Source organism: Cariama cristata, unplaced genomic scaffold (genome assembly GCF_000690535.1).
Source record: "Cariama cristata isolate BGI_N322 unplaced genomic scaffold, ASM69053v1 scaffold1698, whole genome shotgun sequence".
Classification (NCBI taxonomy): domain Eukaryota; kingdom Metazoa; phylum Chordata; class Aves; order Cariamiformes; family Cariamidae; genus Cariama; species Cariama cristata.
In genome coordinates, this window is record NW_009630427.1 from 69,079 (window position 1) to 91,147 (window position 22,069).

Here is a 22,069-nt window from a genome sequence, read left to right on the forward strand (position 1 = left end):
GGGGTCTCACCAGAGCGGAGTAGAGGGGCAGAATTAGACCCCTTGACCTGCTAGACACACTTCTCTTGATGCAGCCCAGGATGCGGTTGGCCTTCTGAGCTGCAATTGCGCATTGCTGGCTCATGTCAGCATGTCAGATGAAATATACATCAATAAAACCATGAGTGACATTTCTACAAGATTTGGTGCAAGCAGTTGCATGATAATGCTAACCATGCGTGGAACTGACAGGGCAAGTGTCTGGTAGCTGTGTAGCTGTATAGTAAGAGACTTTGCATCAAGTCTAGCTGAGCAGTTTAGGCTTATTATGCACTAACATATCCAAATGCCTTCAAGAATACATGGAACAATCAAATAACAACTCACAGTATCAGGAAATAAGGTGTCTCTTACAAACTTTAAATCATCATTTGCTTCTTGCTTTATTTTTTCATGTTATTTTTTCTCATTTTCCTTCAATGCTGTCAGGTCTTTTCAAAATATAAATGAATCTGAAAGTACAATATAAGTATGTTTCTAAAAGACAGATTAATACTTACGAAAAAACCTGATAAATCTCTTTGGATCTTCCTTTACGCAACCTCAGTGTCCAAGCACCTGGATTTGCTTTCAGCTGAAAATACCCCTATGAAAAAAAGGAAAGAGGCGCACTTGTTCTGTCAGCATTTCAGAATCAACCACATACATATACAAAAATAAATTATCCAACATTAGGTACTGCAGCCAAGGTTAGTAACCACTACTTACTCTCAAACTAGCCCTGAAAGTACTATGGCAGTGATGCAACCAACCATCACCTTTCCTGCATGTTCACATTAATGTCTTTCAGTGCTCCATTTGTTTCTAGCTGAATTTGAATTGTATACAAAATCTCCACCTAGAACAGCAAGTAAGTCAGCATGAAAGAAACTGACCCCAAACTGAAAAGCTTCCTTGAAACTTAAAATTTTTGTCTGGAACAACTTTCCCAGTCAACACAGCGCCTTCCCAATTTAGGAACATTGCATACAGCTATCACTACGTGAAAGCCAGACAAAGAAAGCTTTGGAATGTGAAGAATCATTAAAAGTTTCATCATGTTGAACATCTTCTACTGTTGAGACCATATTCAGTACTTGTGTAAAAATCAAAGATTCACAGTTTACTAAGCATTTTATTCGTTGTGATACAGTATTTACAGAGAACAGAGAATTGCAGATAGGTAACGGATCTTATTCATCAAAATCCTTCCCTATCAAATTACTTTAGCCAATAGAAAATAAGTCTTTCACTTCAGAAATCACAAGATCTTCTGCTCTGCAGACTGCTAAAAATGAAAAGTAATTACTTTGGATGACCAGAGGAATTCTCAGGTGTGGATTTGTCCACAGAGGCTTTAAGCACTTAACTGAAGAATCTAAAATAGGAGCCTTCTTTTGTCTGGATCATTGTGTAACAAAAATGGTTATTTTCATCAGAATGTGACTCATATCTTACATTTGCCAGTGGAATCTCCATCTGAATATAACTATTTCCTACCATCTACTTAAGGCAATTAGGCTCCCAGTTTATGCACTTCAGATAAGAGTCTAAAATTAGACTATATCCAAACCTACACTGGATCAGAAGAAGAGTGGGGGAAAGCTCAGCAAAGCAGAGATGCACATCGTTTGTAGATGGTCTCAAATCCAGGATGCTCCTGTTACTTTTAACGTTATTAAGCTTGCAACACAGAGAAAAGGATTTAAAGAACAAGAAGGTCATAAAGAATTCTCATGAAGAGTGTGCAATTGTAATGACTATTTCTGTATTTAACACTTACTAGGTTGGCCATCACGATAGTATCAACCATGACAGGATTATTCTTTGTGCCCAGAGTGAACTGTAACCCTCGAGGAGGTTGTCCAGTTGTCACATCAAAGCAATGTCCTTCAAGCAATATATATTCTAGTTCATATTCTGCTATAACTGTCCCTTTTACCTGTGGAAGGAACATTTCATCAATAAATTATGCTATTTAACTATGTGAGAAAAGCAATATATAACAATGACAAACACATTGTGTGGGATTTACCTCAACTAAATTCATAAACTGTCAAAAAAAAAAAGAGAAAGACCCCTCCAGAAGGAACTTCGTTCAGTTTTAAAATAGGTAACCAAGATAAAGAGAATGAATCACTGTCTGGAGGGACCTTCTCTCCATTGACTGTTGAGGAAGCTGAGACATCTCAGCTTTGGTAAGGTAAATCCCAACCTTTATTTGCACAATACACCTTCCAAATACACAGCTTCGGTTCATCAAACACCCTCAATATTTTTCATAAGATTAGTGACTGAAACAAATCTAGTGACTTTGAAGTTGAGGGATTAAAAATATAATTAAAAAATTGTGAACCCTTTTTTAAGGGTCAAATGTATTTCAATCTATATTAATAAACAGCCATATATTTGGGATTATTTGAAGATTTACCTAGGTTAATCCTATTACTACCAAAAATATTAAAAAATAAAAGAGAAATAGAAAGCTAATACACAGAATCCTTTAATTGCTTTATCTCAAAAAAATAGTATTCATGTAAACATTATAAAGCTCAACATAGCAGGTAAGTTACTTTAACTTGTACTCTACATTCTGATTTTTTCTGTTTCTGTTTCATTGCTTTAAGACTTGCCTTTTTTAAAGTAAGAGAGAACATGAAAAAAAGATGATGAAAATAAAAATCGTAAAATACCAACTAAATAATCGATTACCACAGAAAATATTTCTGGAAAACAGACACAAAAAATCTCACAGAATTTCCATTTCCCCCTTGAGGTGGAAGGTCCAACATAAGTTTTAAAATATTTACAAACTACTACTTACATCCTGTAAATGAATGTTATCAAGATCACAGGAACTGTTCACTGCTTCAACCAACCAGTTTTCAGGAGTGATCATGTTTAGAGTTAAAAGGGATGATTCTGGCAATTCTAGGAATTTTGCCACAGGTTCAGAAGGAAGGTGCTTGTTGATCCCATAAGTTAATTCTGGTTCCAGAACAAAACGATAGAAGCTGTTGAAAAAGAAGTGTTCAAAAAAAATACATTTACTGAAGCATGAAGTTCCAAATACATTTCTTCTGAAATACTTTAAAATATACTGAATGTTTACTAAATTAATGATGTTTGGAGGCACAGTAGCTCCCTATTCTTTTGAAATACCATCAGACAATACTTACAGCATCTCAAATGGGCTGGTAGATGAACACAGATCTATTCGCTTTTGATAATTTTTTACTGTGGAAGTGGAAGTTCCCATTAACATTCTAAACAGCTGGGAAGGTGAATACCCAAGAGGTGCATCTAAACAGCTTGACTGTGAACTGCCTTGAATTCTCAGAATCTGTATCACTAAACTAAACGGAAGGACAAATCTCTGCTGGAAGAAAAGAGTCTTTGGGAATGACTCCTGACACTAGCAGCACCAAAGACAGAGAACAGAGAAAAGGAGGGGTCTCTCTCTTCCTCTCCAGCTCTTACTCCATTCATTCCACAGGTAAAAGGTCCTTGCAACAACAAAATAATTATTATTTTCTTCCTTCATCTACTGATATTCAACAAAATGAGAAGAATCAGGACAGAGAAAGAAAAGCACTGAAGATGGAGAGGGAAAGCAGCAAGCAATGAGTGCTTCATATGGAAAAAAAAAAAGCACATTAAATTATTACAGAAAGGAAAAAGGCAAGAAAGTCTGCACCCATCAGGAGGAATACAATTTTTCTCCAAAGTATTTGGGCTAGTACATGGACACATTTCATGTGAAACCATTGCTGCAAGAAAAATACAACCTGTCCGCAGGGCAGATGCCAGAACACTTCTCCCTCTTACCTCTCCCAAGCACAGGGAAACAACCAGGCACTAACACCTGCAAAGTGCCTAGCTTTAAAAGCGATCATGACAATATTCACACAAGACAGAAGATTGATCATTACGACACTGTCTTGCAGTGTAAGAGGTACGAGTTCAATTCCCCTCAAACCGAATAGAAACTAAAGACTTCTGCTTTGTGGGAGATTAATTCTCTAGCCTGCTGGCTAAAGGGCAGGCACTACCACCAGCTTCTCTCATAAGATGACTACAGGTAAAACGTCTGCCAAAGGGATGGCAGTGCTTTAACATTTCTCTTAGAGGGAAAGGAATCCTCTCTGGGGAATTCACTTCAGTGTGAACGTCTATAACTGAATTAGTGAACCCTGGTCTTTACAGACTGTCAAAAGAAACTTAAATTTAAGGCAGCTGCTTTGAGGGTATAATCTTACAAATTATAACAAGATCTCAAATGCAGACTGTACATTTACGCAGATGAATTTCATTTTTAAGTTCAGTGTACTTAATCTGTAAAATTCATTACACAGGCAGGAGGCTGTAAGAAGTGACGAAGTTAGGCAGACAATCTCCCTCTGCAAGGTTTCACAGGTGTGAAAGACTCTCCACTGATTTCTCTAAGGGTTGTTTATGAGAGGGGCATTTGATGGACTACATCACTTCCCTGTGATCCCATGCTTGACACCTTAGAATTAGAATTTTCCTCCAGACTAGTGCAAACTGCTTAGGTAACAGTCAACTTACATTCAAAGAAAATAACTAATGCAACAAAAGAATTCGGAAACATAAACTACTGTTTATTTTTTAAGGGAATATACACTGTTAAGGCTGTTTTTCCAAACTGAGTGAGATCATATACTTGTAAGAAAAACTATAAACTACTTACCTCTTCAGTGGCGCTTCTGACAGCTTAGGTCTGCAGTTCAAAAACAACCTGAGTTTCATATTGATAATGTCTTTGAGTACCTACAGAAGAAAAAACCTCTGTAAAAAATGGTTCTTGGTAATCGTCAAACTTTGAAAATAAGACAAAGTTATCCTTGCAACATCCTGTCATTTCTCAAGCTTCAGTAGAAATCGCAAACATTTTAAAGTTCTAAATATATCTGTATATTAAGGGATGTTGTCAGGTATTCCAAATAAAGACTTGACCTTTTCTAAAACTGCATGATTTAGCACATGATAATCTTGATAGTCAAAATTGTTCATGTTTTCCCCTAGTGATGCAGTTTTTTAAAGAGCTGAGTAAATTATTTTATCATCTTTCTCATATTGTTTTCTAGGAGATGTTAAAGCACTTGAAAATCTGTAAGTATAATACATGCCTTTTATTCAATAACCAATCTTAAAACAATTACTTTCACTCTTATTAAAATAGTTGTATGCAGGAAATTGTTGAATATAGTAAAGCTCAGAGAATTATTTTAATACTTAATTACTTAATAATTTTAAATGTCAGCAACAGATTAATGATGTGTGAAACTGTTCAATCAACTTCAAAACATTCCAGTAAGTGAAAATCTTTCTACTTCTTTCTCAGTTTGTTCATCTGTTCATTTCTAAAAAAACTAATTTTCTGGATGCTGTTATATAGGAACTATAATATTAGGACAGTATTTTTTTCTCATTTCTGTGAGTAATCTGTTTTAAGTTAACAAAGTTATTAATTTCTTTAAAGCACTCTTAAAAACCTTTACCTAGTTATCTTCATTTCTGTGTTTTCTGATTCAAAGTACTTATTTGAAAGCATGAAGCAGCTGTGTCTACCTTTATGGATATTACCAGAAAAGCAAATAAGATACGAAGCTAAGTTACAATACTGATACCACTAAGGCTAAAAATCTAAAATTACTGTAACAGCAAGTAAATTGGCAACAAAGCAAGACAATGGTCATCCTTAAATCTCTCATTTATTATAACCATTTTTTCCTTTCCTCAGTTCAACCCATGGCTCCGCATGTTCCTTTACTATAGTGCTACAACTTTACATAGTCCTAGGGATCTGTTCTGCTCTTAGTTTCTTATTCTCATCCTTTGTGCCACTTGAATACTCTCACTGAAAAACTACTGAGCAAAAAATAGAGACTAGGGAAGGGCATAAGGGTCAGAACAAATGAAGAAGCAGGAAACAAGAACCCAACAGCACTGGAAGCATAAGAAGGGAAAGTATTGTGTGACATGGGCTAAAGACCACCAAAATCAAAATGCAGGTCAAAGTGACTCAAGTATCTATCTATCATTCAGAATAAAAAGCATTTTTAACCAGTCTAGCTGGTTTCATCTACTAAAACACACACAGAATTTTCAACATTAAAGAAAACAATTTCTCAAATAAAAATGTTGCATCCAAAATGATGTAAACCTGTACTGGACTTTATCCTCAAACAAGACAAAACCTCACCCCATTAGTAAGAATGATACTTCAGCAACCTGCGTTGATAGGTTGCTGTGTGTAGAATGAAATGATCTTGAAAAAGACTGAGGTATCATCCCAATTCATCAGCTGATCATGAAATTTAGTATAGCATCATAGCCAAAAGAGCAATGCCATTTTTAATTAACATTTCAAAGGAATTTAAACAGAAAATGACAAAGAAGACAAGAATGCATTATCTCTGTGTTTTCCAACAATGCAACTTCTGAAATACCGAATTGGTTCTGTGATTTAGGGCTTATGAGGACACCAAAAGCCAGGGCATTCAAGTCAACACATGAAAATGGTTACAAGACTGGAAAGCCTTTTATATAGCAGAGTATTTTAAGAGTTCAGTCTGTTTACTTTAAATCAGAAAATACAAAGAAAAGCATGGAAATTTAGTTCAGGGAGTATTTCATACTGTAAAATTTGAAGAAAAAAATTGAAAAACTTAAAAATTATTTAAGAGCAAGTTTTATTTTGCATGTGCACTCACTTTGCAAAATGCTTACTGTAAGTTACCACAACTCATCTGAAAAGCATTAACTCACTAAACCATGATTATTCAACCAATCACTTGGTATTGTTTGAGAACATCACCATAATATGAAGTATCTACACTGAAAATAAACTCTTAAGCAGAATCTTCCACGGAACCAGCAAAATGATGAGATGATGAATGCTTACAGCGTGGAGCTAAATAAAAATTTGCGATTCCAAGTCTGAGTTTAACAGTCAGGTTAGCCACTGGAAAAGCTCAGTAGGAGCTGTGGTCTGTACTCAACTGCTTGACAATATTTAAATTAGGATTAGATTAAAAAAATAATTTCTACTTCAAATGCTCATTGATAAAAAGAAGTCCTATGACCTATGTTATATAGGAAATCAGACTAGATTATCAAAAGGGGCTCCTATCAATTTAGGAATGGAGTAAGAGTTTCTCTCTGAAGACAGAATGAACAAACGAAAAAAGGCAAAAGATAATTGACAGGAAAAAATGTTTGATTTTTCTCTTCGTATTTTTGAGTTCTTTGACAGTTACTGCAACAAGAAAAAGTAGATAATCCTAAGAGTTACATACTGCTGGAATAAAGCAGTTAGGCTAGGGGATAGTTTGTTCAGTGGCACCACGTATATTTTTTGGTTTTGGTGAGCCATGAGAAAAAAACCACACCTCTTCAATTTTGTCCTCATTTTAGGAGGAATTTCTACTTTTTCACATCACCTTAGGGACCACCTTCATAACTTTAGGACTAGTTAGCTGTTCCATGTATTCTGCTGAGAACTGATGTGGTCCAACCCTAGTCAAGTTATGGCTAGTATTTAAAGATCTACTGTAGACAGTGACTGTTGCCTTGTCTGGAAACATTCGATGCTGAAGTCTACGATAAAACTTTTTGAAAAAGGGAAAACATGGGTTATATGGAAAGTTCTGCCTGCCTTCCTCTGGACAGGACATAGAGCAGTTCTTCTGACACAATCCAGTATCTATTTTAAAAATGGATAAAAGTCTTGGCTCTGCTCTCATTATTGCTCTGACTTATATGTTGCCTCTGTTCTTGAATTGCCATTTTGTCAGGTTAAGTAGTAAAATTTAGATTACAGTTTACCCATAGCTGTTTACACCTTCTCAATCTCGATTCCATTTAATATGAGTAACTTTTTGTTTATATTTTTAAAAAAATTACCAAAAGATTTCTTTGAAGTGACTATTAAATGACATAACATAATATAATAGCATGGTTTCACCATGGTAAAAAAAAAAAATTCATAATGTGGACATATTCAACATGGACCGGGGCAAGAATCATGTGCTTTGCTGTGGTAGTTACTACAAATATTTTGCACTGTGAATAGCTACCATCCCAAAATACTGGACACTAATCCAATTATGTTATTCAAAAAAAGATTCTTTTAATATAAATATATCCCAATGCTATATACAGTAAGATAATAAGAAAGGCATCCATTTAGGAACTTTGAGCTTGGGGCTTGCTGTATATGTATGCCTGTTTTGTCTCTACAACAGGAGGTGGTGGCTTTCCAGACAATTAGATATATTAGAGAGAGAGAGAGAGAAAGATAATATAGATATATTAGATATAATTAGATATATACTTTTTTTTAATTTTCAGGTTATTTTATTTTTCATTTTAAAAAAAGTGTATATTAAAATATTTCCAATTCGTTTAGTTTCAACAGCATTTCATGATTCTCTCCTAAGAGTTGGCTTGTTGAATAAGACTACAGCTCCTATGAATGAAGTAGGATCTGCGATGGATGAACAGCTTGGTACACCATAGGAGTCATTTGTCTAGGCATGGATTAGGGAAGATATTGCTCATCAGAGAGCCTGTTGCGTGAGGAGGAATGGAGGCTTCTGATCTGAGCTACAAGGTCCTTGATGCCGCTTACCATAACACGAACTTCTGGCTGAATGGAGAGAGTTTCCAGTCAATTCCAAAATGAAAATATTTTCATGTAGTAATATCAAGCTTTCATTTTAACTGAGAATGGTGAAATGAAAGATCTGCTTCTAGAGAAAAGCTAGTATTCCAGAGTCTTGAAATATCAGGATTTTCATGCATTTTTAAAATATTTTACTTTGTTTCACTACTACGTATGAAGAGTGGGTAGATGCTTCAACATTTGATACAAAAGGCATAAAAGGGTATGAAAATGAGAGGGGAAAAAGAAGTGTAATAATTTAGGAAACTTTCATAATTACTGCAGAGAAAAAGATAAACCAGGATCCAGCAAAAATCAAGTTACAGGCTTCAGAATTGTAACAGACCATAAAGAGAAGACAAAATTTACATTTTTATGGGAAACTATAAAGGAACCTGAGATAGCATGATATTCTGCAGCTAGTGAAAAAAGAAAATCATTTTAGCAGCTATGTTTTTAGGACAGATTCTCTTTAGAGGATCAATAGCCACACACAATGGGAGACTTCTAGATATACTTGTGTCCTGGTTTCAGTTAGGTTAATTTTCTTCCTAGTAGCTGGTACAGTGCTGTGGTTTTAGGTTTAGTATGACAGTAATGTTGATAACACACTGATGTTTTTAGTTGCTGCTAAGTGGTGTTTATACTAAGTCAAGGACTTTTCAGCTTCTCATGCCCTGCCAGTGAGAAGGCTGGAGAGGCACAAGAAGTTGGGAGGGGACACAGACAGGACAGCTGACCCAAACTGGCCAAAGGGATATTCCATACCATACGATGTCATGCTCATTATATAAACTAGGGGGAAAGCTGGCTGGGGGCCGCTACTCAGGAACTGACTGGGCATCGGTCGACGAGTGGTGAGTAACTGCATTGTGTATCACTTGTTTTGTACATTCTAATTCTTTTATTATTATCATTACTATTATTATTACCATTATTATTATTTTCTTCCTTTTCTGTCCTACTAATCAACTGAGAAATACCTTTCCAAGAGCTGAAAGGTTTATAGTCCAATCTTCTTATGATGATATTATAGGTCAGATTTAGATCACCTCATTTAAGTACCTTGGAAAACTAAGGTGATTTGGCTTAATGGAAAGAAGCATATGCCTCTTAAGGTTTTGAGATGGGAGATCCTTTCGCTCTATATTATGCAAACAATCTCCTCCTTTCCTTCTGTTGACTATATGAGCGTTTATAGACTCACTTCTAAGACTTCACGGGGCATTGAATTTTAATTGCAAATACGGTACTTACAATGATGAATGAGATCATCCTCAACTTTTTAATACAAATTTAAATAACTAAATATATATTTTAAAAAATACATAAATTTTGTTTACCCTTTTACTACCTTGTACCTTGAAATTAGAAAAAGTTTAGTAAAAATTAAACTACAAATATGTAAATTAAAAGAAATGACCACCATCTTACAATCAATAAATGAGCCATCTTCTGTGCTTCTCTTGTCAATGGATCCACAATAGCAATAACATCATAGAATGGTTCGTTCTGTTGGGGATCGACTTTCACTATGCTGTTAAAAAATAAGGGACGTGAAAACTCTGCACTGAATTTGTGGAAATAACAAACATTTTCAGGCATGAATTTGTAACATCAGAGGCACTTTAGATTTTACTGCTCATGAAGATGTCTCCCTCAGTTCAAGCAGTAATCATTGCTCCCTGTGATATCACTAGGAAAGCTAAACATGAACAGCAATTAAACATTTAGCATTAACTTACATAGTTCCATACTGTTTATTGATTAAATACATGTCCCATAACAAAATTAATAAAATAAAATGAAAACATACCGTAAAATTTTAAAATCGACTTTTTTGTCACTAGTCTACGGTTTCCTTCACCGATATCTAGAATAATCACATTTGACAAGTGCCGGCTGTGCCAGAATTTTAAGAAAAAAGTGGGAAAAATGGCAATTGAGAAGCGTGAAACTTGATAGGATGGATTAGCTTTATGCAGTCCAGAAAGTAATTTAGTTTGATAAACTTGATTAGACTAAGTCAAGGAGACCCTAGTTAAAGTACTCCGGATGTACAGGAAGGAAATGTTAATAAGCCTCACTTAAAAAAAATAATGTTCTGCAAATACACAAAATGGACTATCTGAATTTGTTTTTCAGAAAAAATATACCTAAAAATGCAAGTACCATTAGTGAGTCAAACTCCCTCTAATATGGTAATAGCATAGTATTGACTGTTATTAGTATAACTTTGGAAATCGTGTTAGCCACCTAAAAAGGCTACTACTGATTTCACTCCTTGTATTTTCTACAACAGGGCCAGGTCACAGGCACAGCATAGGAGAGCACCTTTACCAATAAAAGCAAGTAGGGATTTGGGAATAGCATTACAAAAATTTTTATTTTGATCATGGTTCTCGTGTTATCACATATCGTTTTAAAAAATGTAGCTGTCTGCTCCAGAAAGCTTGCCCAGCTAAGCTTAAATTAAAACCAGCTACCATTAGTATCCCATTACAAAGAGGACAGGATTCACAGATGCACATCCTGGTATTGTAGGTTTCATTCATTAACAATGACAACAAAAGAAGACGCTCAGGGCATATTCATTTTCTAAATCTAGGATCAGAAACACAAGGAGCCAACATACAAGTAACTACACTAATGTCAGTAATATGAGCTCTCCAAGTGTAAATCTGTTAGCTGATAACAGTCTGTTCAGTTTTTCTTAAGGAATTAGGTGCCAATGAGCCCTATTAATTTGCATTTGAATGTGATCTAGTTGTATTAGCTGTGTATTTAGCTGTGGTCAAGAACGACATTGCTAAGGCACGAACTGTTACACAGGTGTAAGCATGTATATATTAGCCCTGACAGCAGTACTCAAGATCCACAAACAGAAAACGTTCTGCTAGACTTTTCCACATTAATGAAAATCAGTGGGTGCTTCTTTTAGCTCTAATCTGTGAAAATACTTCTAACATTTTAGTAAAAGTATGGACTCCAAGTTTTCTAATTCCAGATCACCACTTTTGTTCACACCAATTGTAATCACTCTTTTTCCAGCAACGGATAAGGCTGAAAAATCATTAGGTATTACCAATTAATCATGTCACCAGTACATTCTAATTTTAATATGAAGGTACTATAAGTGCATTATCATGACAGACAGAACTTACCTGTACTGTTCTTTGAGTAATTTAGCATCTTGTCTCATCTCTGTTTTAGGCAAAGATGACAGTAGGGCATCTATTTTCATAATCAAATCACTGCCACTATATTAAATAAGGCACATATAATTTGTTTTTCATTAGAAAAGGAGTAAAACATTCACATTTTAATGTGTGTATGTCTGTCTGCATAAGGGATATTTAAAAAGCCCACATCCCAAACCTGGCCTCTTCAAAATGATTATCACCTCGAGATTTGTTGCTTTGAGTAAAACTTTTAGCATGACAACGCCCAAGAGCCACTACTGCCTTAGAGCTTGTGAGCTGCACACTTCTTAAAATGAAGTGATGCAGAATTAGCAGAATTACCATTCAGCCTCAAAGTTTGCATGGTACAATCTGCTGATGTTTATAGCTCTTTATTTCTCCCCCCACACACACACACAATTTTTTCCCTTCTTGATAACATCTAGGAACAGACATAAATGAACAAGTTTCAAGTTCACTTGGCCATATCTTCTAATTTTTTTGGTATTTCTTACTGGAATTTCCTTAGAAACCTTAGTAGTTCTATTTCAGTGTCACTAACTCTTTATATTTGATTAAACACGTTTTACCTCTCACTACTTGTCTCCTTGATAGTTCTACCACCTCTTCCTGATTTTGTTTCTCTGGTAGTTATTCTTTCAGTTGTGCCAGTCCTTTCAGGTAACGGAAATGATACTCAAACATAGCAAGTCAATAGATATTGTAAAATTAATGTAATTTTGCTCTCTTCTTTGTACACAAACTGGATCCTTAGATTAAAAGCTGGCTAGAACTCATCTTTACACTTCTTCAGTTAACAGATGTGTTGTTTTCTAGCAGGGTGTCAGAGCACCACATCTGCCTACTCCTCTACAGGCTCCTTTTCTGATGATTCCCAAAGACAATGCACTTTCTTACTTCAAATATCAATACTCAGATATTACTGTGGATTCAACGTGCACTAGATTTTATCAAGCTTATTATTATTCTTTATAATTACTCTTAAGTAAACCAAAGCTAGTAGGAATTGTTTACAGTTAGCTGTACTTGTCTCTTGGTTTTAAGTACAATGAACATAGATAAAGTATTTGGAATAAGCTTGCAGAGGTGCACACACGTTATGAGGCAAGTTGGAGAGGATATGATTCTTTGGACACGCAGTGATCTTATGCCTTAGCCTCATCACACATATGACCAATGATAAAAGGGTGCATGTCCCTTGAATAACACGGCATGCCTTTTTTTCTCCGCTGTGCTGTAACAACAAGGTACCAAAGAGGCTGTCAGCAGCAGGGTAAATGACACATGCAGTTGAAATCCAACATATACAGTTTATATATACAGTGGAAAACTATGTTAAATAGCATAATTAGCCAAGCATAAAGGTGATACAAAATTTAGCAGATGGGCCATTTCTTCTAGAAAATAGGGTATGGGTAGGTAAGTATGCTAAGTCTGTCAGGAAAATGCTAAAAAAGAAATGAGGGACACTTAAACCTGTTTACATAGAAGTACTTGGATGCAAAGTAAGAGGACAGCAAACACATAGCACACAAACAGCAAACACTTTAAGTGCATGTACAGTGTATATATATGAGTATATAGCATGAAGAGTACTATGACTATATATTTGAACCTTTGTTCATATTTCCCATGCAAAAGGATTATTAACTTGTCATAGGCGATAAACAAGGCAGTATATCATAAAGTCTCAAAATGCAAAAGAATTTTACCTTTTACTGCTGTTTCCGATCTCTTTGACAATAGCTTTAATCTTCTCCGCTGAGGTACTGTATGTTACTTTTTCCAACAAATTAAAGTCTTCTGCATAGAATTTATTTTCATCTAAAGGACCCAGTACCTTAGACAGAGAAAAAATGTTACTAAGCGTAGAATGTCCCAATAACGTTTCTTCTGTAAGCAAAAATATACTAATATTTCAAATGCATGCACAATATTCAGTATGCAACCCCCAGCCCTACATACATTAATATTATAAACTATATAGTACTAAACTGTATAGTAACTATGCAGGACTAGGTTTTTACAGTTATGTAAATACAGTTAATTATCAATCACAAAGAACAGCTGCAATGGAAATATCCATTATATTTTTCATTATACATACCTATGTAAAGGAGTACATTATTTAGAAATAACAAATCTAAGTTGAAGAAAAAGCTCTGTTAGGTACATTATTTTAAACTGAAATTCAAATTACTATCTGCCTACCACATTCTCTAGTGTTTAAATCTGTGAACACAACCTTAACTTCTCAGGGCTTCTCAAATGAAGCAGAAGGGATAGAAAGGAAGAACAAAGATAAGAAATGGAGGATATCCAGAGACAAGAAACAGAACTACCACATTTATTTGGTGTCTGAAGGAAAAAAAGGTGCCTTGAAGTCCCAGAAAACAGCTTTGAGGATGTTGTTTGGATTTCCTACTCATAGTCCACCAGGCTAAACTGACTCAAGTCAACTTCAAGAGCCTATGGGGCTCCCAGGATGTACAATGTCATGATGCAAGTTTGGAGCTGAATGCCCCTCTCCCAAAATTCAACTGCTTCCTAGAAACAAGAGGTTATCTAACAAAATTCCACTTTTGAATTTTTTATTAATATTAATGATGCATGAGAGAGAGAAAACCATAGTGTGATTACAAAATACCATACTACTTTTGTAGAAGTCATAATTAGAGAAAAAAAAAATTGGTCACACAAACAAAACTTTAGTGCTGAAAATAGCAAGGATAGAAATGAAAGATATCCTAGGCCTTTTTTTAAAAGTAATCTTTTAAAGGGAAAAAACACACTTTCAGATAGATGACTATACCTTATCAAATTTATCAAAGTATTTTTAAGAAATGTATTTCCTCAAAACTTAAAATACGACATTATTTGAGCTTTTTTAGACATGGAAAACAGTAATTACCATTTACAAAATAACATTGCATATTTAGTTATTGGGGGGGACAGGTTTGACACAAAAAAGCCAACACAATTCTTTTGTGCTTCACCAACAAAAACGCTTTCTGTGGGTTCGTTAGTGCTATTTCAGTTGTATCTCAGAAGCCATTTAGGATGCACAAGAGTAACTAAGAACATAATTTAAAGAGAGTTTCCAGTAATGAGATGCCAACATAGTATCTCTATTTCTTTCTAATGATGGAGCAACAAATAGAAAATAGAAAAGACTTAAAGAGTATGTTGTATAAATTGTATTTGTAATGTAAGTACTAAATATTGAACCCAATATTGTATTTTTTAATCACAGTTCTTCTATAGCCACACTGTAATTAAGGCTACTGGTTTCAGAATATACATACAAAAATTGAAACAACAAAACTACTATACTTTTATTTAAACATTAAGACTACAGAACAATTTAATATTTATAAACAATTTGAGTTTTTAGAGCTTGAAATACTACCCTAGTCAATGTAATTTATATTTTATTATATATGCAGTAGGTTTATCCTATCCCAAACATGTAAAATATAGGTAACTTCAGGATCAAAATTTATTCTTAAATATCATTAATAATACATCAAATATTAACTTAGAGAATTTTGTCAGATTAACTCTTACATAGCTATGGGAATAACAGATGTACATTGCAGCTTCAATGGAACAGAGCGAATAAACAAATTAGGAGTAAAACAAAATAAAAACCAAGGCAAACATTCATACCATTCTCTAACAAGAGGCTGAATAAGTGGGAAATCAATATAAGGTATTTTCTTTAGCTTGAAACTGAAATTCCAGGAAGTAAAAAATACCTACAGAAAGACTGAGAGATTACTTAACTTCTTTCTTACCCTGCCATTGCTGATAACAGCCATTTGCCCAGGAAGCAGCTTAAGAACCTCCTGGCAGAACATCTGGTGGGTTTTAATTAAATCCAGTCCTAAAGTGTTGTACTTCTTCTCAAAAGTATCATCATCCATTCCCTAAAGCAAAGGTAAAGCATGAGATGGCAGAATGATTCAGAAAAAATAAATTTTTAACAGCTGAGGGAATCAAGGATTTTCTTCAAGTTACGGGGTAATCAGAAATCAAAATAAAACAACCCCCTGGGTTTTAGTGTAAGTACATGACTGTCAGTGTGGAGCCATGGTCTTCCAACTAGGTAGTGTGCAGTTTTTACCCTTGGGCAACTGTGAATAACCTTGAGAGGAAAGTTGAGCCTGAGGTTAAGCACTTTTTCTATGATCCAGTATTAAAAATAATACTCTCTGTTAACAACTGAACCATATTCTCACTTTTAGGAAAAAGGTATAAAAAAATCCCTAATACTGTAAAACCCTCACAGTCATTTTAATGTGGTCTCTGGATACACCTTAAACATGTTTTGCGGAAGCCAGCATCATCCAGTAAGACACATAACAAATCAGTGTCCAAAGTGGGAAAAAATGCTGGAATTTTACCATGCTTACAATGGCACTATGCCTTACCTGTCAAAATTCTCCTGCTCTATGGAACTCCACTGCTATGTATATAGAAATACACAGACCAAGCAAACAGATTAATTCAGATACAATTAATATAACAAAACAAATTAGTAACATGCATACACTGCTTAATTAGCTACCTTTATGTCTTTCAGAATTTATGAGACAATGAAATAAAAGCATGACCCAAACCAGCTAATTAAGTTTCCAATATGGTGACAGAGAATTCTATTCATCTTCCAAACCTTCCTATTTAAAAATACTACTTTGCAGCTGTTATTTGATAACTCAGCTCCACTCTACATGTGAACTTTGAAATCAGCAACATTTGTATTTTAAATCAATCAATTTTCATAGAAATACACCAGAAAATGTTGGTCAGAATATACAATGCTCATTAACTTCAACTGCTTCAGCTTGTGCCTATCACTGCTCATAACCACAAGAGCAAGGTTACTTCTGAAGTCTTAATTCTTGACAAACATTAATAGAGTAATTTTAATTGAGAGCTATAAAAAAAAAACAAAAATCAACAATTAAAAATTATTTTGGTCTCAATACTCCAGTATCTGTACTCTGTATTTTTCAGTACTCCTTTTCTTCCTTTTCTTTAAAGAAATTCTCTATTCTTCTATCACATAAAAGTCATCAAAAATCCAAATCTGTTCGAGCAGAAATTGTATAAGGCTTATAAACTTCATAGCGTTTGACTGAACACCTTTACTCTCAACAACATCTCCTTACAATAAATTATATGTAAAATGAAAAAGAAAGTAGTCTAATTTAGTTTGCACTCACTGGGATGAGGAATTTAGCAATTTTAGTTCCAGCAGCAAGGGATTTTGCTGTCTCTTCCTTACTGAGTTTACTTAGGAAACTTTTTAAGTTGCTGTTGTTTTGGGTCAGAAAACCAGCCAAAATTCCTCTTGCAATGGCTGTGTTATCTTCCGTTATTTTTGATGAAGGATTGTTCAAAATCCCAACTCGTGTATGACTGCTTGTTTTCTGCGAAGAAAAATACAGAATAATACACAATTTTACAGTTCTATCTGCTGTTACCTAACATATTCGTATCTCTTATAACTCTGTGAAATGCCCTTAGGTAATTTTTTGCAGCTATTTGTCTTTAGAAAAGATACAACGCTGCCTAATTCAGAACTTCAACTAGAAGTAAAGATGTTATTAGTAAGGATTCACCTATTCTGTAATACATATTGTAGATAGAACATTTTTTTTTTACAGAACAATTGCCTTTGAGCATTCTTGCTGAAGTGTTTTTTTAACAAAGGACATACACAAGTGTTCATTTACAGACTTCAGAACTAGTTTTATAGATGTTTTTCTATTTTTCAAAAACTATCAAACTAAGTATAAAATAAATACTAGACAATTTATCCACTTATCGCTTTAATCTTAGCAGGAAAATCTTTCACTTGCTAAAACCAGTTTTCCCACTTAAATTTTACTAGAGAGAATGATGATTCTAAGGTAGGATCAAATAGCATCACTAACTAAAGAAAAGGTAAATGGACTCTATTGCAGTAAAGAATACAAAAATAAGGAATGAAATCACTGGTACGCAACATATTTAAACAGCAAACTTTAAATTGCAGCCCTTGAGAAAAGTTTTGTTAAAACATTTATTTGAAAACCTTGAAAATGGGTACTTCAAACTGTTCCTGAGAAGCATGCCCTTGCTGGAAAGAAGACAGGTGTCATGCCATGCTACTTTTGGAGACTGTCACTAGTTAAGGCTGGGCCGGTGCTTAAAGCGGGTGGCAGATGCTCTCTGTTAGCCCCTTCCTTTCCCAGAAGGGGAAGGAGAGGAGAAAAGGGAGAGAGACTGGCGGGGTGGAACTTAAAACAAACTTTAATAAAGCAATAACAATGAAAAGGAGTATAAATAATATTAAAACTAGTACTACTAATAATAGAAATATACAAAACCAATATTGATCTTCCCAATGATGACCGCGGGATCACATGCCACACCGAGCCGGCTTGCAGTGCTCATAGGGCAGGGCAGGCACCCAGATGTCCCAGACTGGACTCCACAGGAGACAGGAACCGGATTCAGGGATGCACTGATCAGGGTTGGAGGCAGGAGAGCAAGCAGAGTCCCACCAGGATGCTGGCCGTGAAGGAAAGAGAGCCTTGACCCCTGTGATCCCTGAGCTTCATATCAAGTATTCACATGGGTGGAATGGAATACTGCCTTGGTCAGTCCTGGGTCACCCGTCCCCTCTGCAGCTTCCTGGGGGTGAGACCCCTCCTCCTCCTTCCCCTCATGAGGAGCCCAGCGGAGCCCAAAAAAGCCCGCAGGGAACAAGCACCCACCGAGAGGGCTGACCCCCATGATCCCCAAGTTTTATACCGAGTATTCCCGTGGGTGGGATGGAATACGGCGTTGGTCAGGCCTGGGTCACCGGTCCCATCTGCAGCTTCCTGCGGGTGCGACCCTTTTCCGCCTTCCCTCGACGCGGAGCAAGCACCTCCACAGGGAACCAGCACCCACCCGTGGGCCTTTCTGCACAACAATTCTGCTCCTGCCCCAGCAACACCTACAGACATGAACCGCCATCAGCTCTGAAAGCAGGCACTGCCTGTAACCTGTAGTCATCTTCAGACAGTGCAGTTACTAAAACACTTAACTGAAGGAAAAAAAATCTACTGAAAGCAAAAAAAGTCCTGTTTTAGCCAAACCAAGACAGAGACACATGGCAAGCCTATCAAGGGAAGTTCTTATTCTCCTCTACTCAGTAGTTGTGAGGCTGCACTTGAACTGCTGTGCCTGGTTTTGGTCCTCACAGTGCAGTAAGGATGTTGAGATTCTGGACGGGCTTCGGCAAAGGGCTACCAAGATGGTCAGATGCCTAAGAGGCGGCACTGAAGAAGCTGGGTTTCCTTAGTCTGGCAAAGAGGAGGCTATGGAGAACCCTAATAGCAACCAACAATGACTGAAGGGGGAGTGAAAAACATGGCAGAGCCAAACTCCTCTCAGTATCGGCAAAGAGTATAACAAGGGTTAATGGTCACAAATTTTGGCCTGGCAGGAAAAACTACACTAGAAAGGCAGTGCAACACCAGAGCAAATTGGCAAGGGAAGGGATGAAGTCATTTCCATGGAGATTTTCAGGACTCCCTCAGACAAACCTACAGCAGACCTGATCTAATGATGGCAATAATCCCACTTTGAGTGGGAGGCTGAACTAGATGACCTCCAGAGGTCTCTTCCAGCTAAGACATCTCTAGTTTTTTTCAAATGAAGTAAGAATGTATTAGTAGTTTTCAAAATATTGTATGTTAGCTGGAATAGTTAAAATTGCGTTCCCTTCAGCCACTTCCCCTCTCAGATTCTTGCATGCTTTTCTTCAAATGCCAATGGCAAGCCACGTGCAAGAGGTGTCTGTGCCTGTTCTGCACCAACCAGAAATTTTACTAGACCCTGCCTGATCCAATAGAAAAAAGGGTCTGGAAAGGAGTAGAGAACCTCCATACAAATCAATGGACTTTAAAAAAATACTATGTTTTTGTCTTTTTGTCATGAAACTCGGAAATTACTAGACCAAGAAGTACACAAGATTTACTTAAGTCTATTAATTAGAATGAGGATAACCAATTAAACTGCTACTTCATAGAAGATCCAACAAATCTTACTCAGAACAGCTTTTTCTAATATTTTTCCTAGATTCTCTTCACTATCACCTGGGGACTTGTCCAGATAGTTCTCACTTCCTAGTTGGGAGCTATGGCATTTTCCACACTGAAGGGGGGCGGAAAATTAAACTACAGAGGGAACACATCTGTCAAGTTTGGGTCACAGATCTAGAAGTAAGATAAATGAAAGGTTTTTCTGTAACAAGGACTTGTACTGCATATTCCTCTTCGCAGCTTTTTAAGCCTCTTTTTAAGTCATAATTGGTATCACACGCTCCCTGCAACATACCAATTTTATAATTTTCTTAGGGTGGTTCCTGTTTCATTCTTTATTAGTGAATCTAGATGTTTTACCAATTTCAGTCTAACTACTCTTCTAACCTCCCCAGGTTTTTTGTCATTTATATTCAATGTGACACTCACTTGTATACTTTAAATTCTTAAAAATAAGCAAACTCATAAATATGGATGATCCTCCTAGCATATTAAAATAATAATAATAAAAAAATTAATCTGTCTCAAAAGTATACAAGCGGAAAAATGATCACTTCATGGCCACAGCTATGCCATATGACACAGGAGAACACTGCATAATGGTTCATATCAACAGGCATTATCCTAACTTCCCTGGCCTAGGTAACATGCTAGGTTATCTCATGGGAGAAGGTCTGTAATTGGGAAGAAATTCACCCTTTTAATGCACAGCATCATAGTTTGTTTCCTGCATCAGGAATCCATGAACCAAATGATCATTTTACAGGCCTGTAAGATGCCAGTGCTGCAGGAGAGTAGAGCAAAACAAAAAGCACAGTCTCATAAGTCTGCACCTGACTCACAAAAAGATACCGTTACACCTTTATTTAAGAGTATAATTTCTGAATGTGCACAGTATTGTTAAGAACATATTCACAATAATTATTTTAATAAAAACTGCTAGAAACTCACCAAGTGTTTCAAGGCATTAGAAAGCAGTTGTCTCCCAGCTGGCTTATCGAAATCAGCAATAATCCAGATAGTAACAGCATATAATGCATCTTCGTCTGAAAATTAAAGATTATTCTGCTTTACATTCTAGAGAATTTTCTCACTAATAATGAATAATGAATTCATTCTATTTGAGATTTTGAAGTTTCTGTGTATGTTTGACTGCTCACTTCAACTGTAAGACTAATTTTTGCCACATCACAATCTTTTGGTCTCTGAATTGAAATAAAATTCTTAGGAGGTAATTTATTATGTTAATATGACAGAGTCACTAAAAGAGCCAATCTGTGGTTGTACCACTGAAACAAGAGGGCCCTAAATAATAAGCTAGCTCCAATTAACAAGACCTGCTTTACCAGAGGTTTCTTGTGAACATTTGATGGAGGCTGGTCATATAGCCGGAATAGTTACAAGCCAATAGTCACAAGAATGCATGAGTTAGGCCGTTCACTTTCCCCAGCAGCAAAGGGAGAGTCCTTCAACCAAAGGCAGGACAAAACTTACCATTTCTGGACACAAATGGCAATATACCAAATACATTCCAAAGAAAGTAAACTATTGTATAGGTGTATATGCAGAAAATTTCCCTTTTTGTTAGTCTATAGCCTTCTGGTTTTTATTCTTCACAGAAGGGCAATGGTACATGAAAAATTCTGCAAAATTACCTGTAGAAGAATATCAGTCTGCTCAGGTCTATCATATATCCCCTAAAGGGTAATACATATAGACAGGAATTTTACAAGGTTCTGGTTAGATTCTAGGAAGAGGTTATTACTAAGTGTTGTTGTGGTCTAGAGAAACATACTGGGGACAAAGACTTGAAATGTAGATTCCATCTTCAAGGTTATAGGTCTTACACAAGAGATCTGAATCTTAGAAACAAACTTAGACTGAAAGCCAGTCATCATTTGACAACTACCTGAGATATCCTTGTGGTTGTAGACAGAGAATCAAATAGAGTCAGATAATTTTATTCTAAAGAAATGTAAGTATATGGCATTTCTTTCTGATAATGGAATAAGTAAAAACTGTTAATACCGCATAAAAATTACTGGAAGAATAGCACTTTGTTAACAGGATTATTCTGT

General features: G+C 35.9%; 1 protein-coding gene across 1 annotated transcript in view; it reads right to left on the minus strand.

Moving 5' to 3' along the window:
- The window catches only part of UGGT2 (UDP-glucose glycoprotein glucosyltransferase 2), a gene marked incomplete at its 5' end in the record, with an annotated part of 42,375 nt that extends 21,338 nt beyond the window's left edge, over positions 1-21,037 (minus strand). The window contains 10 exons of the mRNA XM_009705505.1: positions 540-625; positions 1,802-1,960; positions 2,843-3,032; positions 4,730-4,809; positions 10,142-10,244; positions 11,872-11,967; positions 13,623-13,750; positions 15,708-15,839; positions 17,139-17,345; positions 20,943-21,037. Of these exons, the coding sequence (XP_009703807.1) occupies positions 540-625; positions 1,802-1,960; positions 2,843-3,032; positions 4,730-4,809; positions 10,142-10,244; positions 11,872-11,967; positions 13,623-13,750; positions 15,708-15,839; positions 17,139-17,345; positions 20,943-21,037 (1,276 nt within the window). The remainder of the gene's footprint in view (positions 1-539; positions 626-1,801; positions 1,961-2,842; positions 3,033-4,729; positions 4,810-10,141; positions 10,245-11,871; positions 11,968-13,622; positions 13,751-15,707; positions 15,840-17,138; positions 17,346-20,942) is intronic.
- Between the last annotated feature and the right edge of the window lie 1,032 nt (positions 21,038-22,069).